Source organism: Fukomys damarensis, unplaced genomic scaffold (assembly GCF_012274545.1).
Source record: "Fukomys damarensis isolate Sample0158 unplaced genomic scaffold, DMR_v1.0_HiC HiC_scaffold_14, whole genome shotgun sequence".
Taxonomy (NCBI): Eukaryota; Metazoa; Chordata; class Mammalia; order Rodentia; family Bathyergidae; genus Fukomys; species Fukomys damarensis.
In genome coordinates this window covers 11615953-11637617 of record NW_022900926.1, presented here as the reverse complement: position 1 = coordinate 11637617, position 21665 = coordinate 11615953, and the positions used below count along the sequence as shown (strand labels likewise).

At 43.2% G+C, this 21665-nt stretch overlaps 1 protein-coding gene across 4 annotated transcripts in view; it reads right to left on the bottom strand.

Annotated features, from left to right (window-relative positions):
• The window catches only part of Akap7 (A-kinase anchoring protein 7), a 118278-nt gene that overhangs the window by 30585 nt on the left and 66028 nt on the right, over nt 1-21665 (bottom strand). For all 4 annotated transcript variants that reach the window (XM_033763234.1, XM_010639127.2, XM_033763235.1 and 1 more), the window contains one exon: nt 20603-20750. In XM_033763234.1, coding sequence (XP_033619125.1) covers nt 20603-20750 — 148 coding nt within the window. The remainder of the gene's footprint in view (nt 1-20602; nt 20751-21665) is intronic.

Sequence of the window (21665 nt, the reverse complement as noted above, 5' to 3'; positions counted from 1 at the left end):
GCGGCGCAGAGAAAGGAGCCGAGCTCCAGGCAGGGCGAGAGGAGCAGGCTCCTCCTCCCGGCCGGCGCGATCGCTGCTCGGGGCTGGCGCCGGGGAGGACGTGGCCATATGCTGCCTAATTCGCTCACAACTGCCAGGCGGCCCTGGAGAAGCCTCACGCCAGGCGCTGCCTACCTGCGTCTTAAGAAGGCAGAGGAAACCCAGGAGGAGTCCTTTCCACCACCACAAATGCATCACTGCCGGTAGAAATTCCCACCAAGGGGAAATGTTTTCTGTCTGCTTTCTTTTATGCCCAGGAGATTTCTGTGTCATGCGTGGGGAAGCCCACAGAAGCCTGGAAACCTCTTGTGCGAAGTGCCATTAACTACCTGAGAAACTGCACAAACAAAAGGAAACATCTGCTTTCCGAAACCCTGCTTTAGTCCCACACCAAAGCATTACTCCATACTCTGCATTTTGATTTTATATCAATTGCCTGGGAAACTCCCCAACTCTAGAAGCACCACTGAGACAAAGATCAGGCACCGTTTTGAACGAAGCCACTGAGTAAGTGAACAAATTCAGAAGAAGCAGAATTAATTTCCAAATACATTTCTCAATTTCGTGATGTGGGGGTCGCGGATTTCGTGTAATTGTTTAAAATCCAGCGTCCCGCATACAGAGAAGCCTTATTTTATGACCCTATAGAAACGGAAAGAGTGGAAAGGAATGCCTTGGTGTCAGGAATCCCATCCAAATTCTCCCTTCATTCCTACTTCCTAGCTAGGCGCCCACAGGAGCTGGAAGGAAAGGTGGTGGAAGACGACAATAACTTCAAATGCTACTGATGCTGCCATCTGCTTTACCCACCCAAACAAAGGGAGTGCAGTCTGGAATAATAAACGCATCAAATTTACAAATTCTAGATGGTGCTTTTAAAAAAACCGACATGGTAGCACGTGCCCATAATCCCAGCACTCTGGGAGGCTGAGGCAGGAGGATGGCAAGTTTGAACCCAACCTGGGCAACTTGGAGACTTGGCAAGATTCTGTCTCAAAAAAAATCAGGATGGAAGAGCATTTTGGAGTGTATCAAGTAATGTATTTCTGTGGAACATGAGTACATTTATACATTAATTTCCCAAGAGTAGAAACACTGTGAAGATTTATGTAATAAAAAGCAAATATTTGATTAAATGAAACTGGCAGGTTTAGCCACATTTGAAATATTACATACCCTTAAACATCTTTCCCCTTTTCACGCTACTTACATGTAAATATAACGATTGTTTTGTTTTGATTTAAAGGAGGCATTCCACTCATTATACAATGAATAATATTTTAAATTTTTATTTATTTAGATTTTATTTCTTGGTAGTACTAGGGATCGAACCCAAGACCTTTGTACTGAACTATACCTGCAGCTCTTTTATTTTTAATTTGAGACAGAATCTCGCTAAGTTGCCCAAGTGGGACTCAAATATGCAATTCTCCTGCCTCAGCTTCCTAGAGTGCTGGGATTACAGGTGTGCATCACCATACCCGGCAAGCAGTGTAATTTTTAATTCAGATTCCATTAGCAAAACCACTTCTGTTTCTTCACAACTTATCAGCCTGCATATTAACAGCTATTTTAAACTCTCCCATTATTCCCTCTCCAATTCGCAATTACATTTGTGAATATAGGTGTACATTTTCAAATATAAAATTTTTACATAAATGTAGAAGTCTAAAAAGCAATAACATAAGCCTTATTGCATTAGCACTAGAAAGTACATAAATGGCCTGTAGTTCTAGGAAAAGTAAAATCAGAATCGAATAAACTCAGAACGTGGGGAAGGGCCACAGAACGGAGCCTGCAGATGTGACATTGCCACTGACCAGCGCAGGATCCCAGACAAGCCTTCCATCTTCCCTGACCCGAGGTTCTTTTGCACCGCCCAAAATAAGGCAGTTGGAATACTAAGATCCCCTTCAGTCTAATATTATATGATTTCCTGGTCAAAAATAACAAGGAGAGAACAGTCTGACCACCAGATCACTCTATTTGTTAAGAGAAACAATAGCAGCAAATGGTCTTCAAGGAGAAAATGAGTAACTCCTCCCACTTCCCCATCCCAATCTAAAACATTTAAAATCAGAAAACCATGGGTCTGGATCCCAGAGCTGTCCAGCATCAACAGGTACAAAAGAGCAGCCTCTTCGTGAGAGTTTAGAGATCTTCATGTGAGGATCAGGTCGTTCACTATAAAGTTTTGTTCTGTGCAAAGCAAATAGTATTTGGGGGAAGAGGAAGAGGAGGAAACTGTCTGTTGATCATATCGATGTGCAGCTCCATCTGTCTTTTTAGCACCTGGTAGCAGCCTTGCCCGCTCCTCTGTCAATTCTCTGCCCTTTCTGCTGACGTGAATTAGTGTTTATTTGCAACAACCTCCTGTCTCAGCCTCCCAAATGCTGGGATTACAGGTGTGTGACACCACACTGAGGCCTTGCTTCGTGCTCCTGGGAGGATGTGTAGGTGCCGATGAGTACACCACACCTGGCTACTATCCTCGTTTTACAGATGTAAAAACCAAAGCCCAGAAAAGTAACTTGAAAAAAAAAAAAGAAAGAAAAAAGAAAAGTAACTCAGGCAAAATCTCTCAGAAAGTATGTGACAATAAAGGGGATGTGAACTCGATCTGTCTGGTTCTACAAACATTAAGTGTCTGGGGCTGGGGATTAAGCTCAGTGGTGCCGCTGCCTGCCTCACAAGCACAAGGACCCAAGTTCAATCCCCAGTACCAAAAATATATAATAATCATCATCATTAAGCATCTGACCCAGAGTTCTGTAAACAGTTAGTGTGTGCTTTCAGCTATTTATAAAGTAGTATACTATACTTTCCAAATAATGTGCAGAAAAGGGCTGGGGATTTAGCTCAGTGGTGCTGCCACCTGCCTTGCAAGTACAAGGCCCTGAGTTCAATCCCCGTACTAAATAAATAAACAAGTGCAAAAACTATTATTAATCCAAGTCTGTAGTAATATGTTTGAAATCTTGCCTTTGTGGTTCATATTTTGCCACCAGGTTCCTTTATTAACACTGTTACAGAAATAAAATCCTATTTTAAAGCAAAAAAACTCAGAAAATGATTCCTGTTGGAGACAGGGCCCGGCACTGCTGTCACCCACAGAGATACCTTGATCCAGAGCCCAGAGATGAAGAAGGGCCCGAAAGCCTCCACCTTCCAGGAAAAAGACCACTGTGGGCGATGCCTGAGGACATTCAGAGTTTTGCCAGGGGTTGACCCACTCTTGTCAGTAATACAAGGAGACCCACTGGAGCTGGAAGATTTCCGAAAGGTCAGCGTCAGCAGGGAAAAATATGATGTGGCCTGTTCATAAATTTAAAGCCACAACCAGAGCATGCTTGCTTTCCTTACAGGCCTGGCCACACGAAAATCGGTTAGACTAGTTGCATATGTGTACTGTTGTAGTTTAGTTTTTTCTTATAACGGTGAAACTAAGAACCACAGGAGGGTGGCAGCTGCCTGTCCTCCACAGACTCTGAAATATCAGCTCTGATTACTATCTCTAATGGACAAAGATAATTCTTAACTATGGCCAAAAATTTCATTCTCTGTGCGACTGGTTGCATCTTTCTCGGGATTATCTATAACTGAATACAGTACATATATATGTGTATTTCTGAGCAACTTCACGAAAAGAACATTTGGATGCCTGAGAAACCTTGAAGAAAAATCTGGCTCAAAAGGGGGATTAATTGTTGCTGTAGGATTTTGACTCTATAAAACTGTACCAACTACCAATCCTGAAGGGCTTTCCCACTCAGCCATTCAAGAAAATCTGGGTTTGACAATTTGTGGAAACACATGCAGGGAAAAATGAAAAAGTAAATGTCTTTTTATTCAACAGAGCAGAGAGAAAAGAGGCCACTGAATCCATCAATTGTGGAGACCGAGAAGACCTGCTTTCCTCTTCCACATTCGGCAGCCAGGGAGACTCCCCACTTCCAAGACTTCTCATGCAGCGGGCAACTCACTGAAGGGAACGATCACGCCAGAAAGGTCACAGTTTCAGTGGAAACTTATTCCTCTTCCACATTCGGCAGCCAGGGAGACTCCCCACTTCCAAGACTTCGCATACAGCGGGCAACTCACTGAAGGGAACGATCACGCCAGAAAGGTCACAGTTTCAGTGGAAACTTAACGCCTGAAGGGACTGATAATTTATGGAAACATCACTCGTGGAAAGTGAGAGGACAGAAGATGAGACCTTAATCTGGACCTAAGGAGGTCAGGTGGACAGATTCGATATTGTACTTTGTTTCTCTATGTTCTTGTAAAACAAAAATCAACTCTCGATAACTAACCCACAGGAAGCACGTACTCCCTAGAGACAAAGATGGTCCACAGCCACTGCCGCATTCTTTAGCCAAAGGGCAGGGATCTGAAACTTCAGCATTAAGTACAGATACTTAGAAGCCGTTCTTTCAGGGTCTGTTTGTAAAGGGAGGAAGCTGGAAACTGTAACTACAGATCCTCAGTGATAACCTACACAGCCCACTGTTAAAAGTCCTGTTCTTGTGTCCCTGGGTAAAGAATCTCAGTGAAACTGTGGATTTGAAAGTCAAGCTTTTTTGCTTTTTTGTTTTTAACCACTGCTCTGATGTTAGTCATATTTCCAGTGGACTGTTTACTTCTCTTTCCAGTGCTTTTGTTCCTAACACTAAAAGTATTTGCATTTGTATTTGTGATGGCCATACAATATATAATTTTAGTAGTTAAACTAGAAAAAATATCTATCTTCTTATAAAACCCAATGAAGAAAAACGGAACATACCACATGCAGCATCCATGCATTTAGGAAGGGGGAAGAAATAAGTAGACAACCAACGCTACAAAATAAGTCCTCAGTCTTCACCAAGTCACGGCAGCCATTCTGAAATCCCTACTCTTAGGGACCTGAGGCCGCCATCACAGGCTGTATTCCGTTGGCTCTTAAAATGACCACATGCTCTTATCTTTAGGTACCCCCCACCCCCCGCGAAGGCCACAGCGGTCCAGAGAGGTTAAACCTGTCTCTGCAGGACCGAACCCATAAAGGACAACCTGGCCTGTGATAGGTTAAAAGTAGCCCAGTCCTCATAAATAATCAATAGCCCGGCCCAAAACCGATAAAAGGACCTTCCTGTCTGTGTTCCTCCCTCTCTTCTCCTTCTCTCTCCTGTCTCTCTTCTTCTTCCTCTCCCCCCTCTTCCCTCTCTCCTCTCTCCCTAACCTGCCTCCCCTAATAAAATCTCCTGTGGGACCTCTCCATGTGTGGCCTGGTTGTCGAGTGTCACCGTGCTCTACACCTACCGCTCTATTTCCAGACACCTCCTCCGTAGTCACTACGCAGTCAGTTCAGTTTTTCCGTGTGTGTGGCCCAACCTGACACAATGTGTGGAGTGCAGGTCTCTTCCTCAGACCAGAGACAAATGAGGGAGGAGGCGCGACGTCTCCACTGAGAGGACAGAGAGCAGAGGAGCCCTCCAGGGAAGGAGGCTGAGCCGAAGCTGAGAGGAGACAGCGTGTATCTGGCCATACTGCGTTTATAGCACACTATTTACCAATTCCTTTGCAGCTGCTGTTTATTGAACACCTACTATGTGCTTCTATGATCATCCCACAAGCTCTTGAGGTGAAGTCAACTCTTGAGTCAGGAAGCTAAAGGAATGTGGGGATGCCACCGGGCAGCGATGACCCAAAGTGGAAAACCCCACTGGGCAGCTTTACGAAGGCCAGGCGGTAAGGGGTGAGTGAAGACCAGGAAGTGACTGCTTCCCCCAGGCACTGTTCAGCCCTGCCTTCTAGGTACTGACAAGGAAGTCACAGAAACGACACAAGTTACGCAGTCAAGGACGAATTAAATGTCTGGATGTTAAAAACCTTATTTAAAAGAAAAAGGAAGAAAGAAAAGAAGGGAAAGTACAAAGCACACTGCGCCTGCCGGATGGGACCTCCAGTCAGACATGGCTGCTTCCCTGCTCAGCTGTCCTCGATCCCGTAATGAACAGAAAGCAGCTCCCCTTCACAGAAAGAAACAAACACATCTCAGGGCTGCCAGCAGCACCCAAGGGGTTGGTTTTATTTGAAATTTAACAGTGTAAACAACTCAAAATTTGGCTCAATGATTTCTGATTTATCGAGAGCTTTTCACAGACCCTTATTATTCTCAACGCAAAGTACCTTCCATCTATATTTAGCTCTGAAAGTGGTTCACGCCTGACCCTGGGCCAGACCACTGCCCGTTACATTTCCTGGCACGTCAGCTTCAAACGAAAGGGCTCCACCAGCTCAATACATTACCAGTAAAGCTTTTTCCCTAATAACATGTAAAGGTATAGGAAAGAATAAAGGCCAATCTCCAAGAAGCTGGAGATAAAATTCATTATACCAGTCAAAATGCCACGGAATCAGGACTGTTGGTTGGCAAGGCCCAGTGACTGTCACTTTGGCCCGGGCTGAAATGCATGGGATACTCATGACAGCGTGTGTTCGCTCTGATCAGTCCCCTTGCAGATGGCGACTGTCAGAAGTGCTGAGTAAATACGCACAAGCCAAGACAGAGTTCGTTTTCTGTTAATACATAATTGAAATGTTCTCTCTATTATGATGCATCCAGCTGCAAATAACAACAACAAAAAAAATTTCTTGATTTAAGAAATCACAAATGTTAGGCCTGGGAATGGAGCCTGCACTTGCCTGTCCTGTGCAAGGGGCTGGGTTCCATCCTCAGGATGGGGCAGTGGAGGAGTGGAGGGAGGAGGAGGAGGAGGAAGAAAAAGTCATTACTTCTTATAATCTTCCCGACTGTCGCACTAGTGTCAACTCATTCAGTGGCTTGAGGAGATCATCAGCATTCATCTCTGCAGCATCCCCACTCACCATGTGAGCTTGTGCGCCTTCAGTGTCCCCATGGTCACACTGCAGACTCAGGGAGCACATGGGTACCCAATCATTTCCAGCTAAAAATATGCCATTCTCTTCCCTTGGAATCTCTGATTAGCATTTAAAAAAAATGTTCTCCAGCAGACTTCTCAAGCATCAGACTGAGTCACATCCCTCTTCACCAGCCAGAAGAAGGGAACAGGGGGAGGGGAGGGGGGGAGAGAGGAGAGGAGAGGAGACGAGAGGAGAGGAGAGGAGACGAGAGGAGAGGAGAGGAGAGGAGACTGGTCGGTGTCAGGACAGGCAAACCGCTTGTGCCTACTGGAGCTCTGTATTTATCCTTTACTACCAAATGTGGTCTCTACTGATGGTCAAATGATCTTGGAAATGATTGCAAAGGTCTGCTGTTATCTGGATGAGGTATCCCCCAAATGTTCCCATTTCAGAGGCGTGGTCCCCCGCATAGAGGTGGCAGCATCTTTCAGCGGTGGGCCCAGCACAAGTAACTAGGACATGGGGGCATCACCCTCAAGAGGGATTAACATGGGACTCCCAGAGCGGCTGAGATCTTGAGAGAATGAGATGTGATGGAACGGCAGGTCTGAACCTCTCTGGCTTCCTCTCCCACACGTCCACACCCTGGCCAGCATGCGAGCCACCACACTGTGATGCAGCCCACAGCCCCCTCAGAGGCAAACAGATGGGGTCACTCGATCTCAGACTGTCGGCCTCCAAAACTATGAGCTAAATGACCCTCTTTCCCTTGTAAGGTACACAGCTTCAGGTATTGTTATAGCAACAGAAAATGGACCACTAAAGGATCTATAAGTAATTGTATATAGCAAAAAAGCCCCCAAAATAAATCATGAAAAAGTGTCATGTTAATAAAAACTACTTTAAAATATCATATATGAATAAATATATGCTACATTTATAAACTAAATTCTTGCTAAAATAGTGGTTGGAGAACAAACAGACAAACTGTGAACTGCCCTTCTCTAAACTTTACTAGGTACGTTGGTCAGCTTTCCATCCCTGTGATAAAGTACCTGACGTACAAAAACTTAAAAAGAGGAAAGACTGATTCCGGCTCATGGTTCACAGGTTCCAGTCCACAGTCAACTGTCCCAGTTGCTGTAGTCCTGTGGCAAGGCAGAAACAACATGGCGGAAGGGTGTGGAGCGGAAAGCCGCTCACCTCATGGCAGCCAGGAAGCAGAGAGAGGGAAAGAGCTGAAGAGGAAGGGACCAGGGGGTGGATTAGTCCCCAGGTCACACCCCAGTGCTCCATCTTCTTCACCTAGGACCCACAGCCTGTTTCCAATACCTTCGATGATGCCATCAAATTAGGATCTCATGAGAGGACTGATCTGCTGATGAAGTTCAAGCCCTCAGGGCCAAATCACTTCTCTGCACCCCACCTCTGAACTCCAAGGGCTCAATACACACGTTTCTGGGGGACAATTCATAGTGAAGCCAGAGCGCTGTGCCAACACCAACTGCCGAAGTAAAAGCCTTTGCTTTGATCAGAGCTGTCCGCAATGAAAATACATTTGGCAGCTCTGGTTCTCTGGTAGAAGTACGAAATCTGTGATGTTCAAATGCAGTTTCCTTAACTCAAACATCACCCTAGTCAACAGAAGAGCAAATGGGACTACAAGTCACAGATGGAAAAATTGTTCTTTCAGTTCACTAGTGAGTTTCTTCAGGGGTTAATGAAAAAAAAAGAGAAAGAAATTACACTTTTATATCCTAACAGGAAATAAATTCTGCTTTGTGTTTCCATAACCTTCTCTATTGCCCTGTTTCTATCAGCACAGGTTTCTCTGTAGAAGACAGAAGACACACATTTGAATAGTAGAGGGGCTTTTATTTTATTGCTATTTGTCTCAGAGACAAAACAAGAAACAGGCAAGGATTTCGCTCAGTGGTTCTGCCACCTGCTTCACAAGCCCAAGGACCCGAGTTCAATCCCCAGTACCAAAGGGGGGGGGGAAGATGGTAAGACAAAACAAGAAACAGATCTGTCACATTTATTTTAATAATTTTCTCTCTCTCCTAGCCCCTGTGCAGGCTTCCATCCTTGCTATAACATCTTTACCTTAGGGAAGCAGTGGCAATGAAAGCTTCCCAGCTATTTCTCTCACTCATAGCTTGAACTATTAATGCCACTAAGGCCCACACCCATGTCTGGGAGACAGCATCTCTGGCCTACACTTCTCCCTTCCACAGGTGGCTTGCTTGGGTGACAGGTGCTGTCATATGCTCAAAACCAAACTCCTCATCTCTATCACCAAAAGCTGCCATGAGTGTGTACTGTGCTGTTTAAACTCCAAATCTGCGAGCACCCGGGACATCACCCTGTCTTTCACAATCCACTCTGAACCTAAAATGAGGACTTGGGGCAATTATAAGCTGCTAGGCTAACACGACCATGGCCTCCTTACTGCTCTTGACACTTTGGTCTCCTGCCGCTCAACAATCTTTTTTTTTTTTAATGGGTAGAGTGACTTCTTTTTTTTTACAAATAATAATTCTATTTTTATTAACAGGTATTACTTGCACACATTGATGGAGTTCTGTGTGACATTTCCACATGTGTATACAGCCTGCCCTGATCCAATCCTCCTCTGTGAACAAATCCAAGCAGCAGAGTGACTTTTCCACAGCACAAATCCCATCATGTCATTTCTGGCTCCTACAATGTAAGATCTGGCAAAGGTATTCAGGTGCACAGGGAACGCACTGACTCCTTGAGGAAGCTTCTCCTGCAGCTTCCTTTGTTCAGAAATCACCTCCCTCTGTCTTGTCTCCCTCCCAGTGTCTCATTTTCAGCTCGACTTTCTCCTTCTGAGCAGCCTTAATCCCAAGCAGAATGAGAAGTACCCTCACTTGGTTCCCACTGGCTTCATTTCCTCTTTTGGCTCTACGCTGTGTGCACAACTTCCCCTTAGAAAGCAAACGCCTTGAGTGTATGAATCTCTCAAGACATACTAGATGTGCTAGAAGGCATTTTAAAGTGAAAAGGTCTCTGTGTGCCCAAGAGCTAGCGACTTTTTCTGTCCAGAAGGAGTTAGAGTGAGCGCTAAGGCAGGCAGGACCAACGTGTCCTAAAATCATTCTGCCACAACAACCAAGAGCCATTTACTCATAACACACTTCACCTTCCCTCGGTCCTATTTTAAGGATAACAATGTACTTAAAAGAAAAACATGGTGGAATTGGATTTCTATAAAGAGCTGGAGAATGTGAATTTCATAACTTCTCTTGCAACTAATCGGAGGTGAAATAATAAAGTCTAGCTCTGGCAAAAACAATCCAACAAAATAGAGAATGCTAATGATAAAAAGAAATTCCTGAGCTTCTTCAGACCTCCAGACGTGACAACTTCATAAATAGCACTCTCTTCAAAGATGGCCAGAACAGACATCTTACAAATTCCTAACACTGCAATTCAGAGCCTTACCACTCCTTCAGAAACCAAAGTCTTTCCTCTTGCCTAACTGATATGTTCCTGGGAAAGATGCAGGGAAACTGACACTGATTCCTGTTCTCCTAACCCTTCCCTGGGTCACTCTGCAGCCCCTACTCCTCACAAACTTGGTTCGAAGCCAGCAGTGGTGTCCTGTCATGAGTGAGCACCACGGCCAGGGCTGGGAGCTGTGGCTTGTGACGCTGCACCCTCCTCCCAGATGCCTTTGAGGAGAGCATGGCTCTCGTTACCCACATTCACATGGAAACCAGGTGGAACATCACAAAGGGACAAGCACAGAGCTGCCCAGCTGTGGAGCGACACTGACAAACAGCCAGGCCTGGCTGACTCCAGGGAGCTGTGGGTCACTGCGGTTTCCTCTCCGAGTTTGCTCCTCTCTTTCCTTTCTCTCCCACACCCTCGCCTGCTCCATCAAGAGCTACTGAAACAGAGAGGAACTCACTGAGCTTCATGAGTCTGTCTCTTGTGACTTCACTTCACTATCAAATTATATTTACTAACAGTACATTATATAGATTTTCCAACTTTATTTTTATATCCCCAAAAAATCCAAGATTTTAATCCTCACCTATATACATAAATTACATAAATATGTACGTGCAAGATAAAATATGACATAAATAAAAGCACCTTATATATACACATTTATACTTTTTAAAAAACGGTGTTAATCACATGCCAGTTTAAGGAAAGTTCCAGGAATTATGCAAATCCTTACTAACATAAGGTATGTGTTCTAAGAAATTTCTTGCTTAGGAAAATAAGAATATTTTTGTAATTGAGATTACTATTGTTGTTATTAGTAATAACTAATGTTTTTTGTTTTTTTTTGTTTGTTTGTTTGTTTTTTGAGACAGGGTCTCACTATGTAGTTGAGACTGACCTGGAACTCACTATGTAGTCCAGGCTGGTCTCAAACTCAGTGATCCTCCTGCCTCAGCCTCCCTAGTGCTGGGATTACAGGCGTCAGACACTACGCCCAGCCTAATAACTAATGTTTTTATAACATTAGACATCAGGTACTATTAAGCACTTTTAAAATATTAATAAATATTAACTAGGGTGGTAAAAACTTATTCAGAGGTAATGAGGTAATTGACAGGGTACTTTAACCATAACTGCTGGGTCTCCCATACCTTAATGGTTTGTTTGACCACAGACTCTGCGCTCTAAGAGTTTCATCCACACAATTTAATTTTCTTTTTCCTTGGAGTTCAATTTACCTTCACATCTTCACAAATGCACTTAAAGTTGAATGTTCTACAAACTCACAAAATAATGTATTAGGTGCATCCTTCTAGCATGCTGCTTAATTCACCAGAAAGTTAAAATTAGCACTTAGCACCGCTCCTTTAATATTCAGGGTTCCTCAGCTGTCTAATAAATCATAAGGTTTGAAGCCAGGCCCGTGGATGGGTGGGTTTTCAGAATAGCCTGAGCCACAGCTGCCATTTTGTGTCTGCATCCAGATTAATAGCTGATGCACCAGTTAAGATACAGATCTTCGTGAGATGTCACGAAGATTAATGTTCTCAGTTACTTTTCCTGAAGTTTCTTCTCAAGCAGACGTAACGAAATGACCTGAGAGCTCCCATCATCAGCTGCTTCTCATTTTTATTAGGGGGATGCAACAATGAAAGTTCAAGTCCTTTCCTATTAGAAGATATAGTTCATCCAAAAGGAACATCAGAACAAGAGGGTTACAAAAAGGAACAAGACTGGCATTTAAGGTACCGTATTTAACAAATCAAAAGTTCTACTTTTCAAGACCACTATAGTTTCTAGATAAGGTATTGTAAGTCCTAGGATTGTTTTGGTTTTCTTCTTCTGTCTTAACATAGCAACTAACAGATCTTGCTTTTACACTTACAAATATACCACGGACATGATTAATGATATGGTCGCTCCAGTTCTGGGTCAAAAAGTAAATAATGAAACACGGGGTTCTTGGATCTTCTTAAACTATCTGATAATTCTGACCAAACAAAATTTCCAATTGCTAAAATTTTCAAGTAAACAAAATAAAGGTATACGATTCCTCCAGGAGATAAACTGTTTTTTCCTGCTCTCTCTTCTAACAGGCTTGAAATAGATTCACCTTAATGAGTGTGAGCAGAGATGAAATTTTCTTAATCATCTCCCTGTTAGCCTGTGCAAAAGAGACAAGACAAAATTTTGGTCCTGCCCACCACAAAAGAGGCAGTCCTGTATGACACGGTATCAGTTTCCTATCACAATGGTTTTAAAAGAATCATTTCATATACTTAGGCTTCTGTCAGTCTTGGGTATCTCTGTACTCACTGTATTTTTTACCAGAGTTCTCAAATGTAAATCAAAGGAGAAAGAATAAAATTGTGACATACTGTATACAAAGACAGCTAAGTAGCCATCAAAATTAACTTATTGGAAAATGTTGGAAATACTGATTAAAATCAAATTAACAGTAATCTGAAGATTATATTTTTCCTGTTTTACTTGGACCTATGACCTAAAACAAAAGATTTAAAATGTTTGAGTCAGGATATCTTTAATCATTCAAAATTTGTTCTTCTTGTCACCCAGGAACTTTGCTTTCTGTGGGTTATATTTATAATTACTTAGTAACTTTAGGTAATTGTGGATACTGTTTGATATTACACCAAAACTCTACAACTCTTCAAGGTTAGCTGCCATGTAAAATCTTAATGAACCTTCATACTCTTTTACATTCACATCTTTATACCCATCTTGAACTGTTTTGTATTTAGGATATGTTTGCAGTACATACTGATTACATTCACTGTGCGAAGTTGGTGGATGTGCATAACACATCTTAATTCTCTTTACATCCCCTCCTTCCATCCCTAGATTCCCTTCCCATTTGCAAAAGATCTCCTTTTCCTATTATCTGTCTTTTATTTTGCTCTTAAAATTCTTTACACCTTGAGTTTCTCATCTAAGAGAAACCACAAGATATTTGAGCTTGTGCATCTGATTTATTTCACTTAACATTATAGTTTTAAGGTGCAACCACTTTCCTACAACGACTCACATTTATCCTTCTTTACGGCACAACTGTGTATACCATGATTTCTAGAACTTTGACGGTTCTTTGCTCCGTGTGTGACTCTGTGCCATGCAGGGCCATTTTTAAAATAATGATTCACTGAGTGATGGAGAGCTCCCACACTCTGACACAGAGTCATCATACAGCAAAGGGTGCATTCATTAATATCGCCCATCTCCCAGGAAAACTTCAAGTACGGATTGGCGAGGGGCAGGAATAAACTTCAGGGGTGATGAGATATTTAGAATCCTGATAATCCTGATGTTTTCATAGGTACACACAGATGTAAAGATTCATCAAGCTGTACACTGTAAACATGTGCAAGTTTGCACATGAGTTATACCCCTCAATAAAATAGCTTTTAATTTTATCACAAGAATCTGTAAAGATTAAAAAAATGCTGCATGATGGAGCTCACTATTCTGCTCTGTGCTCGCTTCCTTGGTTCTCCTATCACAACAAATTGAGAAAAGCCTTTAAGTTTTGGGAGGCTTTGGGGCTCGTGGTGATAGACTCAAGATTTCCAAATTCGTGTTTTTGCTTGAAAGCTTGAGTTTTATCATTGGCAGTCAGTGATGTTAATTGCTGTACATTAAATAATGTAACAAGTTCACTTATTTCCAAGAAAATGTATATCAATACTCAAGTCCGAAAAACGATAGTTTGTCAATTTGTCTTCATTTTTAAAAAGCTGTTTCAAGAAATAAAATGGCTACTTTAGCTGGCAATTTAAGCAGTCACAATAGTACTTGTCTTCAGATCACCTCCTCCTTCAAAGCACAAATGCTTTACACAGCCTTCCCATTTTTGTAACACAGAGTCATAAAAGCCATAAACCTAAAGTGTATTTTAAAAGAATTTAAGACCCAATGAAAATGTAGCCTGGCGAATTATGAGAATGTAAATCATTTATAAGCCCAGTGATACACCTTTTTCTAGTACAAAAAGTAAGTGAAAGAATATTCAAACACGTATCTATGACCAATACCCCTTTTTACTAAATGGACCTCCAAGTGGGCATATGGCCTTTAAGCAATACAAATATTTGCAAACTGAACACTGTATTATTAATCATTTATCAGACAAAGGTCCAGGTTGAATTACTCTAGAAAGCTCAGAGGCTTGGTGCTGGCTATGCCTTCCGCTCTGTGGGGAGGTGGGTGCTGGTTTCCTTCTCCTTTCACCCCTTCCTTCCTGCTCCCAACCAGAGGGCCACCTGCACCGATAACACTGGGCTATCCTCCCAGGGAAGGTCCCTGGGCCGACACACGGCAATCAGGCACCATGCACAAGTGGGCAAGTCGATGCCTGCCAAGCCCTGCCCTGACCTGTAGGATGAGGAATACGGAAGGGTGGAGCACCAATGTCCGAGCTGAGGCCCTCGCTCAGAAACAACCCAGCTGCAACACAGAGTCCTCTCCTTATGGCTGAAACCACCACCCAGGGATGAGCGCTAGAAATCCCTGGGTGAACCACGACAAGCTTTTTAAGACTAATGGGATTGGTCTAAAATGTCCAGGTCTCTTAAAGGCGACTCTCACTTAGGAGAGCTATCTGTATGCAATTCATTCAACTCGGCTCACTCAGGATTCCCCGTAGTGTTTCAGTCTGTGAAGTCAAAGGCCAGTACACTGTTACGTGTTCTCGCTCAAACTGGATACAGAGTGAGTAAAAGACACACAGCTCCCAACCTACAATGGTTCGGCTTACAATGGGCCGGTGTGTGACGCCCTTGCAAGTGCTGAACCACCCCAAGGGGAAACAATCGGTACCCCACACACAGGGCTGCGCTGCGCGTGCTTTCTGGACAATCAACAAATCGCATGAGATATTCAACACTGCATCCCAAAACAGATTTTGGGGACAACTTTGCTGAACTCCGGGCTAATATGCACGCTGAAGAGGGGTCAACCTGAGTAACAACGCTGCCTGGGTTAGGTACATGAAATGCGTTTTCTAGTTATGACAGTTTCAACTTATTATGTGTCCAGCAGATCCACCCCATCATAAGACAAGGATCACAGCAGTGATGACTCTGACTCGCCTGTGGCGCTTGTCCTGTTCTATCAGCAGCTCTGTACCCTCCTCACTGCCTCGTCTACGGGCGGAACTAATGAGTGTCTCATCTTCAGGACACAGGCCTGTGGTCCTGAGTACTCACTCATCGCCGCAGGGTGGCTGACTCCGTCCACCCTCTGCCAGCTGCTCATCTGTGCAAACCCAGCAACCTCCCCCTGTGCAGCTCCCTCAACTATCAAGGCTGCCGGTGCAGTCAGGGGTTTCCCGTCAGCGTCATTTCCCGTGGCCTGCTTCCCTCCCGCTGTAAACCGTACCTGGGCCTAGCCAGTCTCCTCTCTGTACAGTCTGTTTCTCATGGTGCAGCTGAGTGCTGCTACTTCCCATCCCCTCTCTACCAGAGGGGAATCATAGGCTTCTTCTACTGTGTCCACCGAAGCCCACACTGTTCCGGACAAGCCCCATTCCTCGATCTTTGCCCCTCTCCATGCCCAGACGCAGTCTCAGCTGCCCAATGACTCTACAACACTCCAAAGGACTATGTCGTATTCTGCTCTGTGGCCCATTCCACCCAAGAGAGCAATAGGCACATTGTACAAACTTGATGATATGCAGTAATGTTGAATAATGAGTCCTTGGCCAAAAACACTGGTGTTTCCAAGAAATTATTCTGTTTCCACCTCTGCTTATACTTATGGATCTAGCTCAGTGCTGCTGCCACCTGCCTCACAAGCACAAGGTCCCAAGTTTGATTCCCAGCACCAAAGAAAAAGAAAAAGAAAAGAAATATGCAGGCCTGCTATGGAAGGATAGATAGATGGATGGATGGATACATCCCAGACCTTTCTAAATTCCCACTGCCTTGTGTACGGTATGTGACAGCTAAAAGTAAACTCGTCTTGGAAGCACCCGATGTTCATCCACCTCACCAAGGGTGCCTAAGGGAACATAAATGGAACATGGCTGCCTGAGGAACGATTAATTCAGTCAACTCCAGTAAGGAGTCCAGAGAGAACAGCCTTCAGGGCCCCAGAATATCTGGACCATATCCTAGCTTACCAGGAAGCACTGGGATTTTTACATTTCTTTCTGGATTTGAATTTTAGCTGATTAGTGCAGTTAGGTGTGCAAGGACTGGTAGCCCAGTAACAAGGAGGGATCGTATCACCCCAAGTTCTGATTGTGCAACAACTAAATGTTATGTCTTTTCCTGTGTTTGGAAATATGAGTGTTGCCTCCAACCCTAGCAAAGTCACCCAGGAATGGATGCGAAGGCGCAGCATGGCAGGAGATGAAGGCCTCCCACTCCAACGTGCTCAGGAGCCAAGCGGGTAGGGCAGGAGTTACGCAGATTTGTATGAGAACGAGAACACGGAGGGAGACACATGATAAAAGGGCCCCGGCCAAGGTCTGCACCTGCTCCTCCATCCAGGAAATCCTAGCACCATCCCCAAACTCCGACCGGCGAGGCCACACCCTTCGACTGTTCCGAAGACGGCAGTAATCCAGATTTATATAAAATCACCCTAAGATGAGCAAGTCACAAACCCTGTGCTGATCATATACAGCAGGTAGGGCTGATGTACGATCTCTAATAGACACAGTGAGGGAGTGGTGAGGTATAGCAGAAACGGTCTGAAAATTACTGTCTTCCTTAAACTAAATTCCTCCTTCACGCTCAGCTTTAGTAAGTGGATGTCTGGGTTAACTGCACAAGGTTAAAAACTCAAATTCAGGCTGGGCATAGTGATGCACAGCTGTAATCCCACCCCCCAGGAGGCTGAAGCAGTAGGATCCCTGCAAATTCAAGGCCAGCCTGGGTCGTATAGTGAGGTCAATGCCAACCTGGACCAGCTGGCAAGGTCCTTTGTCTACAAAACAAAACAAAAAAAGTTCAAACGTGAAAACAAACTAGAAGAAAATATAAATAAATATGTGTCAAATTTTTGACTTGGAGATGACCCTAATCATAACAGTGAAGAAACCATAAGAGGAAGTTTATAATTAAATAAAAATTTAAAACTTAAAATTAAAAACTATCTAAAAATCTGGAGAATATTGGAAAACAATACGGCAAACAATGAGCTAATATCTTTAAATTCACAATTTTTTTTTTCTTTTAGACAGGGCCTTGCTATGTAGTCCAGGCTGACCTTGAACTCACTGTGTGGGCTCAGGCTGCCCTCAAACTCTCAGCAATCCTCCTGCCTCAGCCTCTCAAGTGCTGGCAGGTGTGCGCCACCAGACCTCGATTAAATTCACAATTTGTAAGGAATCAGGAAGAGTAAGCACCAGCTCCTCAGGCAGGAGGGTGTTTGGCTGCTGCCAGTTCCCACCTGGTTCAGGCACATCCCCCTGCGGGCTCAGGGCCAAGACAAATGCAAACCTACAAGCGGCATCCAGGTCACGATGAGATGAGCTCTGAACAAAACTCAAAGTGCACAGGAAGAAACTGGGCACCACAAAAGACCAGACATACATGAGAATTCATATCCAAGAGATGTTTAAAACCATGGGAAGAACTTGAGAAATTAATTATAAAGAAATATTAAAAAACATCAATGAAGGATTAGTTCCATGAAGCAAAGACCAGAACACGAAAATACAAACAAGAGATTGGAAACCTTTTCTAAAAGCATATAGTCATTGAGTTTTTTAAAATGCCCTAAATGGTTTAATAGAGAAAGCAGATTGAGCAACTTGGAATCAGCCTCTCCCAGAATGCACCGTTAACAAATCAAGACAGGAAATGCACAGAACCAATGAAAACTAAATTCACAAAACAGTCACAAAGGTATCTACATACCAAGTGGTTTTTGTTTATTTTAATGTAATGCAAGTAGATATTAATAAAGAAAATATATAAAAGCACTCTTCTATGAAATAAAACAATTTCATAACAAAATAGTAAGAGAATAACAAAAGTGAATACACTGTACACTGTGTATCCTAATAGTAAAAGAAGTTACTCAAATTACAAGTCACAGACAAAAGACTCTTACAAAGAAGAAACAAACAGGTAATAGCAATAGCACAAAACTTTCTTTTCAATGAACTAAGAGAAAGTAGGAGTAGAAACGAAACAAGTTAGCACACATAAAAAGGTTTATAAACAATGTCAGGAAGTTGCAGCCCAACTTCTACCTCAGAATTCTGAGCACAAAATATTTTAAGACCTGATTCTATTAATAAGTACAATAAAATACCAGTGCAATCTAGTGCAAAGTAGGGTGACTAGAGTTACCAATAATTTATTGTAGGTTTCAAAATAGCTAGAAGCTAGGGTTTTGAATGCCCCGAACAAAAAGAGATGATAAATGGTTTAGATGATGGATGTGCCCATTACCATGGCTTGATTGTTACACACTGTATACCCGCATCGAAATAACACTCTGAGGCCCATGAGTATGACCAGATATTATGCGTCAGTTAGGAAATACTGGCTCAAGGCTCAGGAAACAGACCTTAAATCTGGGTTAGGATCATATCAAAGAGAATTCTGGATGCAGATGTCATCTTCTGCTCATACTGGCATCATGAAATGTGACAGAAAAAGTTAGGAGTATTTTGAACAGGCAATTTTTTAAAAATATTAAATCACTGGTATGAAGATACAAGATTGGCAGAGTTTGAAAGGAACAAAATGACCTGAAATTTGAAAAGGGCGAGAGAGATAAGAAGCCTGAAGGAAAGAGCTAAAGAAATTACCTACACCAAGAGGAAATACAACACAGACTGAGCTAGAAAGATGCAAAGAGGACTTCTAGGTGGCCAACATCAGGCTGTGCAGTGAGTAGAACAGAGCCCCCTACTGGCAATGCCGCTGTAATGCGTAATGCCAATCCCACAATACCTTCTGTAAATCCCCTGTGATTTTTTTCTTTTAAATCAGAGTGGGAAAGGGAACGAAGCATTGTATTTCCTTCCGAGACTGGCCTAAAGGAACTTCAGAGAAGATAAGGAAAGCTAGCCAGCTTTTGTACTTTACAAGAAGAATCTGAATTTGCCTTTTGCAATGAACCTGAACTTCAGAAGTGTTTGGTCCTCATCAAAAGTTGGATGGAAGATAGCTCTCCTCCACATATTCCACAAGCATGAAAACCCTCCTTAAAATAGACGTGAAATGTTTCAGGATATAAAACTCAAATGACATACGGAACAGCGTCTGTCTAAGATAGCTGTTTGGAAGATAAAATGAGGACTTCTCTGAGGCTCTGTACGGAAGAGACGAGGATAAAACTGTATTTCCTGAACAGTTTAAAATGCTTTGATGAACTTCAGTATTAAAAAATTTGAAGAGGTATATAGTGTATATCCATAGGTTCTCTCCGAGCTGGTGTGGAAAGAAACTGTCTTCGCTGAAGACCTTGAAATACACAGACATACATTTATCTCCTTTGGGTATCTTCATTTTACTTTAAAAGCATGGAAGTCGAGCGGTGGTGAAGTTCAAAGTTTTCCAAGAATAGTATCTGGCTTGGAGTAGTACTGTTCAATCACATCCGAGCGGGCTCCTGTGAGATACATTCCGTTTGCAGAAGGTGGGAACGGCCCTGTTTCAGGGGAGGCGTCTTCCTCCGCCCACACTTCACACCTGGAACAGAGCCCTGGACGAGCAGGTTCCCTGTGACAGAGCATCCGTCAGGGGCCTGGATGGTTTTACCTATGAATCTTGGCTTCTGCTCCAAACATGTTTTTGTTACAGAGGAAAGTGAAGTCTTTAGTTTCCGCGGCCACCTACACTTTCTCTCTTCGTAGCGAACCTCCCTGACCTGAGTCACTGTATCCCTAATCAAAAGCAGCAAACATGACAAAGCCCAGTGTGGTCACGGCAAGTTCACAAAGGCCTTCCTTGGAGAAAACGCTTTCTTCACAACCGTGAAATAAAAGTAAACTGAAATGAACCGTGAGGCATTCCGGGACTCCATTACAATTACATTTAAAGAACAGAAGCACAAAAACCACAGGTAGTAAAATCTAGGCACACACAAATATGAAAAATGCTCAGTGTTATTATTGCCAAAACATAATATTTGAAAAAATGTGTCATCGAGAAAACATACGACTAACCCTATTGGTCAAAATAAAGTGATGTTAAAGAAATAAAACATAAATAATATTTTAAATGATGCTCACCAACCACGATTGAAGACTCACAGTGATAATAACCATCACTTTGCTTTTTCTTCTCCATGGAACAAAGATCTATGCGATACAGTGTTTCTTCTCCGAATCTGTGGTGGATAAACTTCTCATACCATGCGGGGTCTATCTTTTTCACCCCCTGGAAATAACAAAACAAAATCGTATCAATCAAACATTCCACCGAGGAAGCTAGTTCATATCTACCTCACTTTCTTAGCAGCCGATCTTACAGTTTGGGTTGCTGTACTGCCCAGTGGCACTTGAAACTGGATACCACAAAATTGTGAAGTTGTTTTTAAAGTCTCCCTGCCTAGCACGCAGTTTAAAAGCCATCAATTAAGCAGTGCTGATTTAAATTGGCAGCTTTGGGGACTTCATATACTTTAGGCTTCAGAGCTACTTAAGCATGTCGTGGTGAAACCTGAGATACCAAGAACAGAGTAATCATCTACTATTTCAATGGAAAAATAGATAAAGTTTTAAAATATGACATGGATCTTAACATTCTATAGAGGGGAAAATGTTCTAATAAGGTGGATGCAATTTTTAAGCTCCTTGTGTAAACATCACCTGAAAGGCAGGGTGATTTGAATCGGAGACAGCTGACTGCGCACAAAGCACAGGGAGCTGCTGCGGCACCTCGAACTTCCCCGGTCACGGGAAATCCTATCTCCACTTCCCCTGCACTACATAACGGCCCGGCATCAGCCTCCGAGAGCCAGAACACTGAGCCGAAGCCGAAACATGACACTCCACAGTTTCCCTTTTTACCCCCACAGCTAGGGTGATCCTAGAACAACGCACCAGGTCAGTTCATTTCTCTGCTCAAAGAGTGGCTATTCTGCCAAAGGAAGAGCTGATTCCCACGCAGACCACAGAGCGCGGCTCTCCCACTGCTTGGCCTCCCCGACCTCCTTGCTACTACTTGGATACAACAGGCACTAGCTCACCTCAAAGACTCTGAATCACCTGCAGCCTGTTCCTCCCCCAAATACCCTACTGGTACAAAAAACTTTTCATTCCTGGTTCACATGCTTTTTTTTTTTTTTTTTGT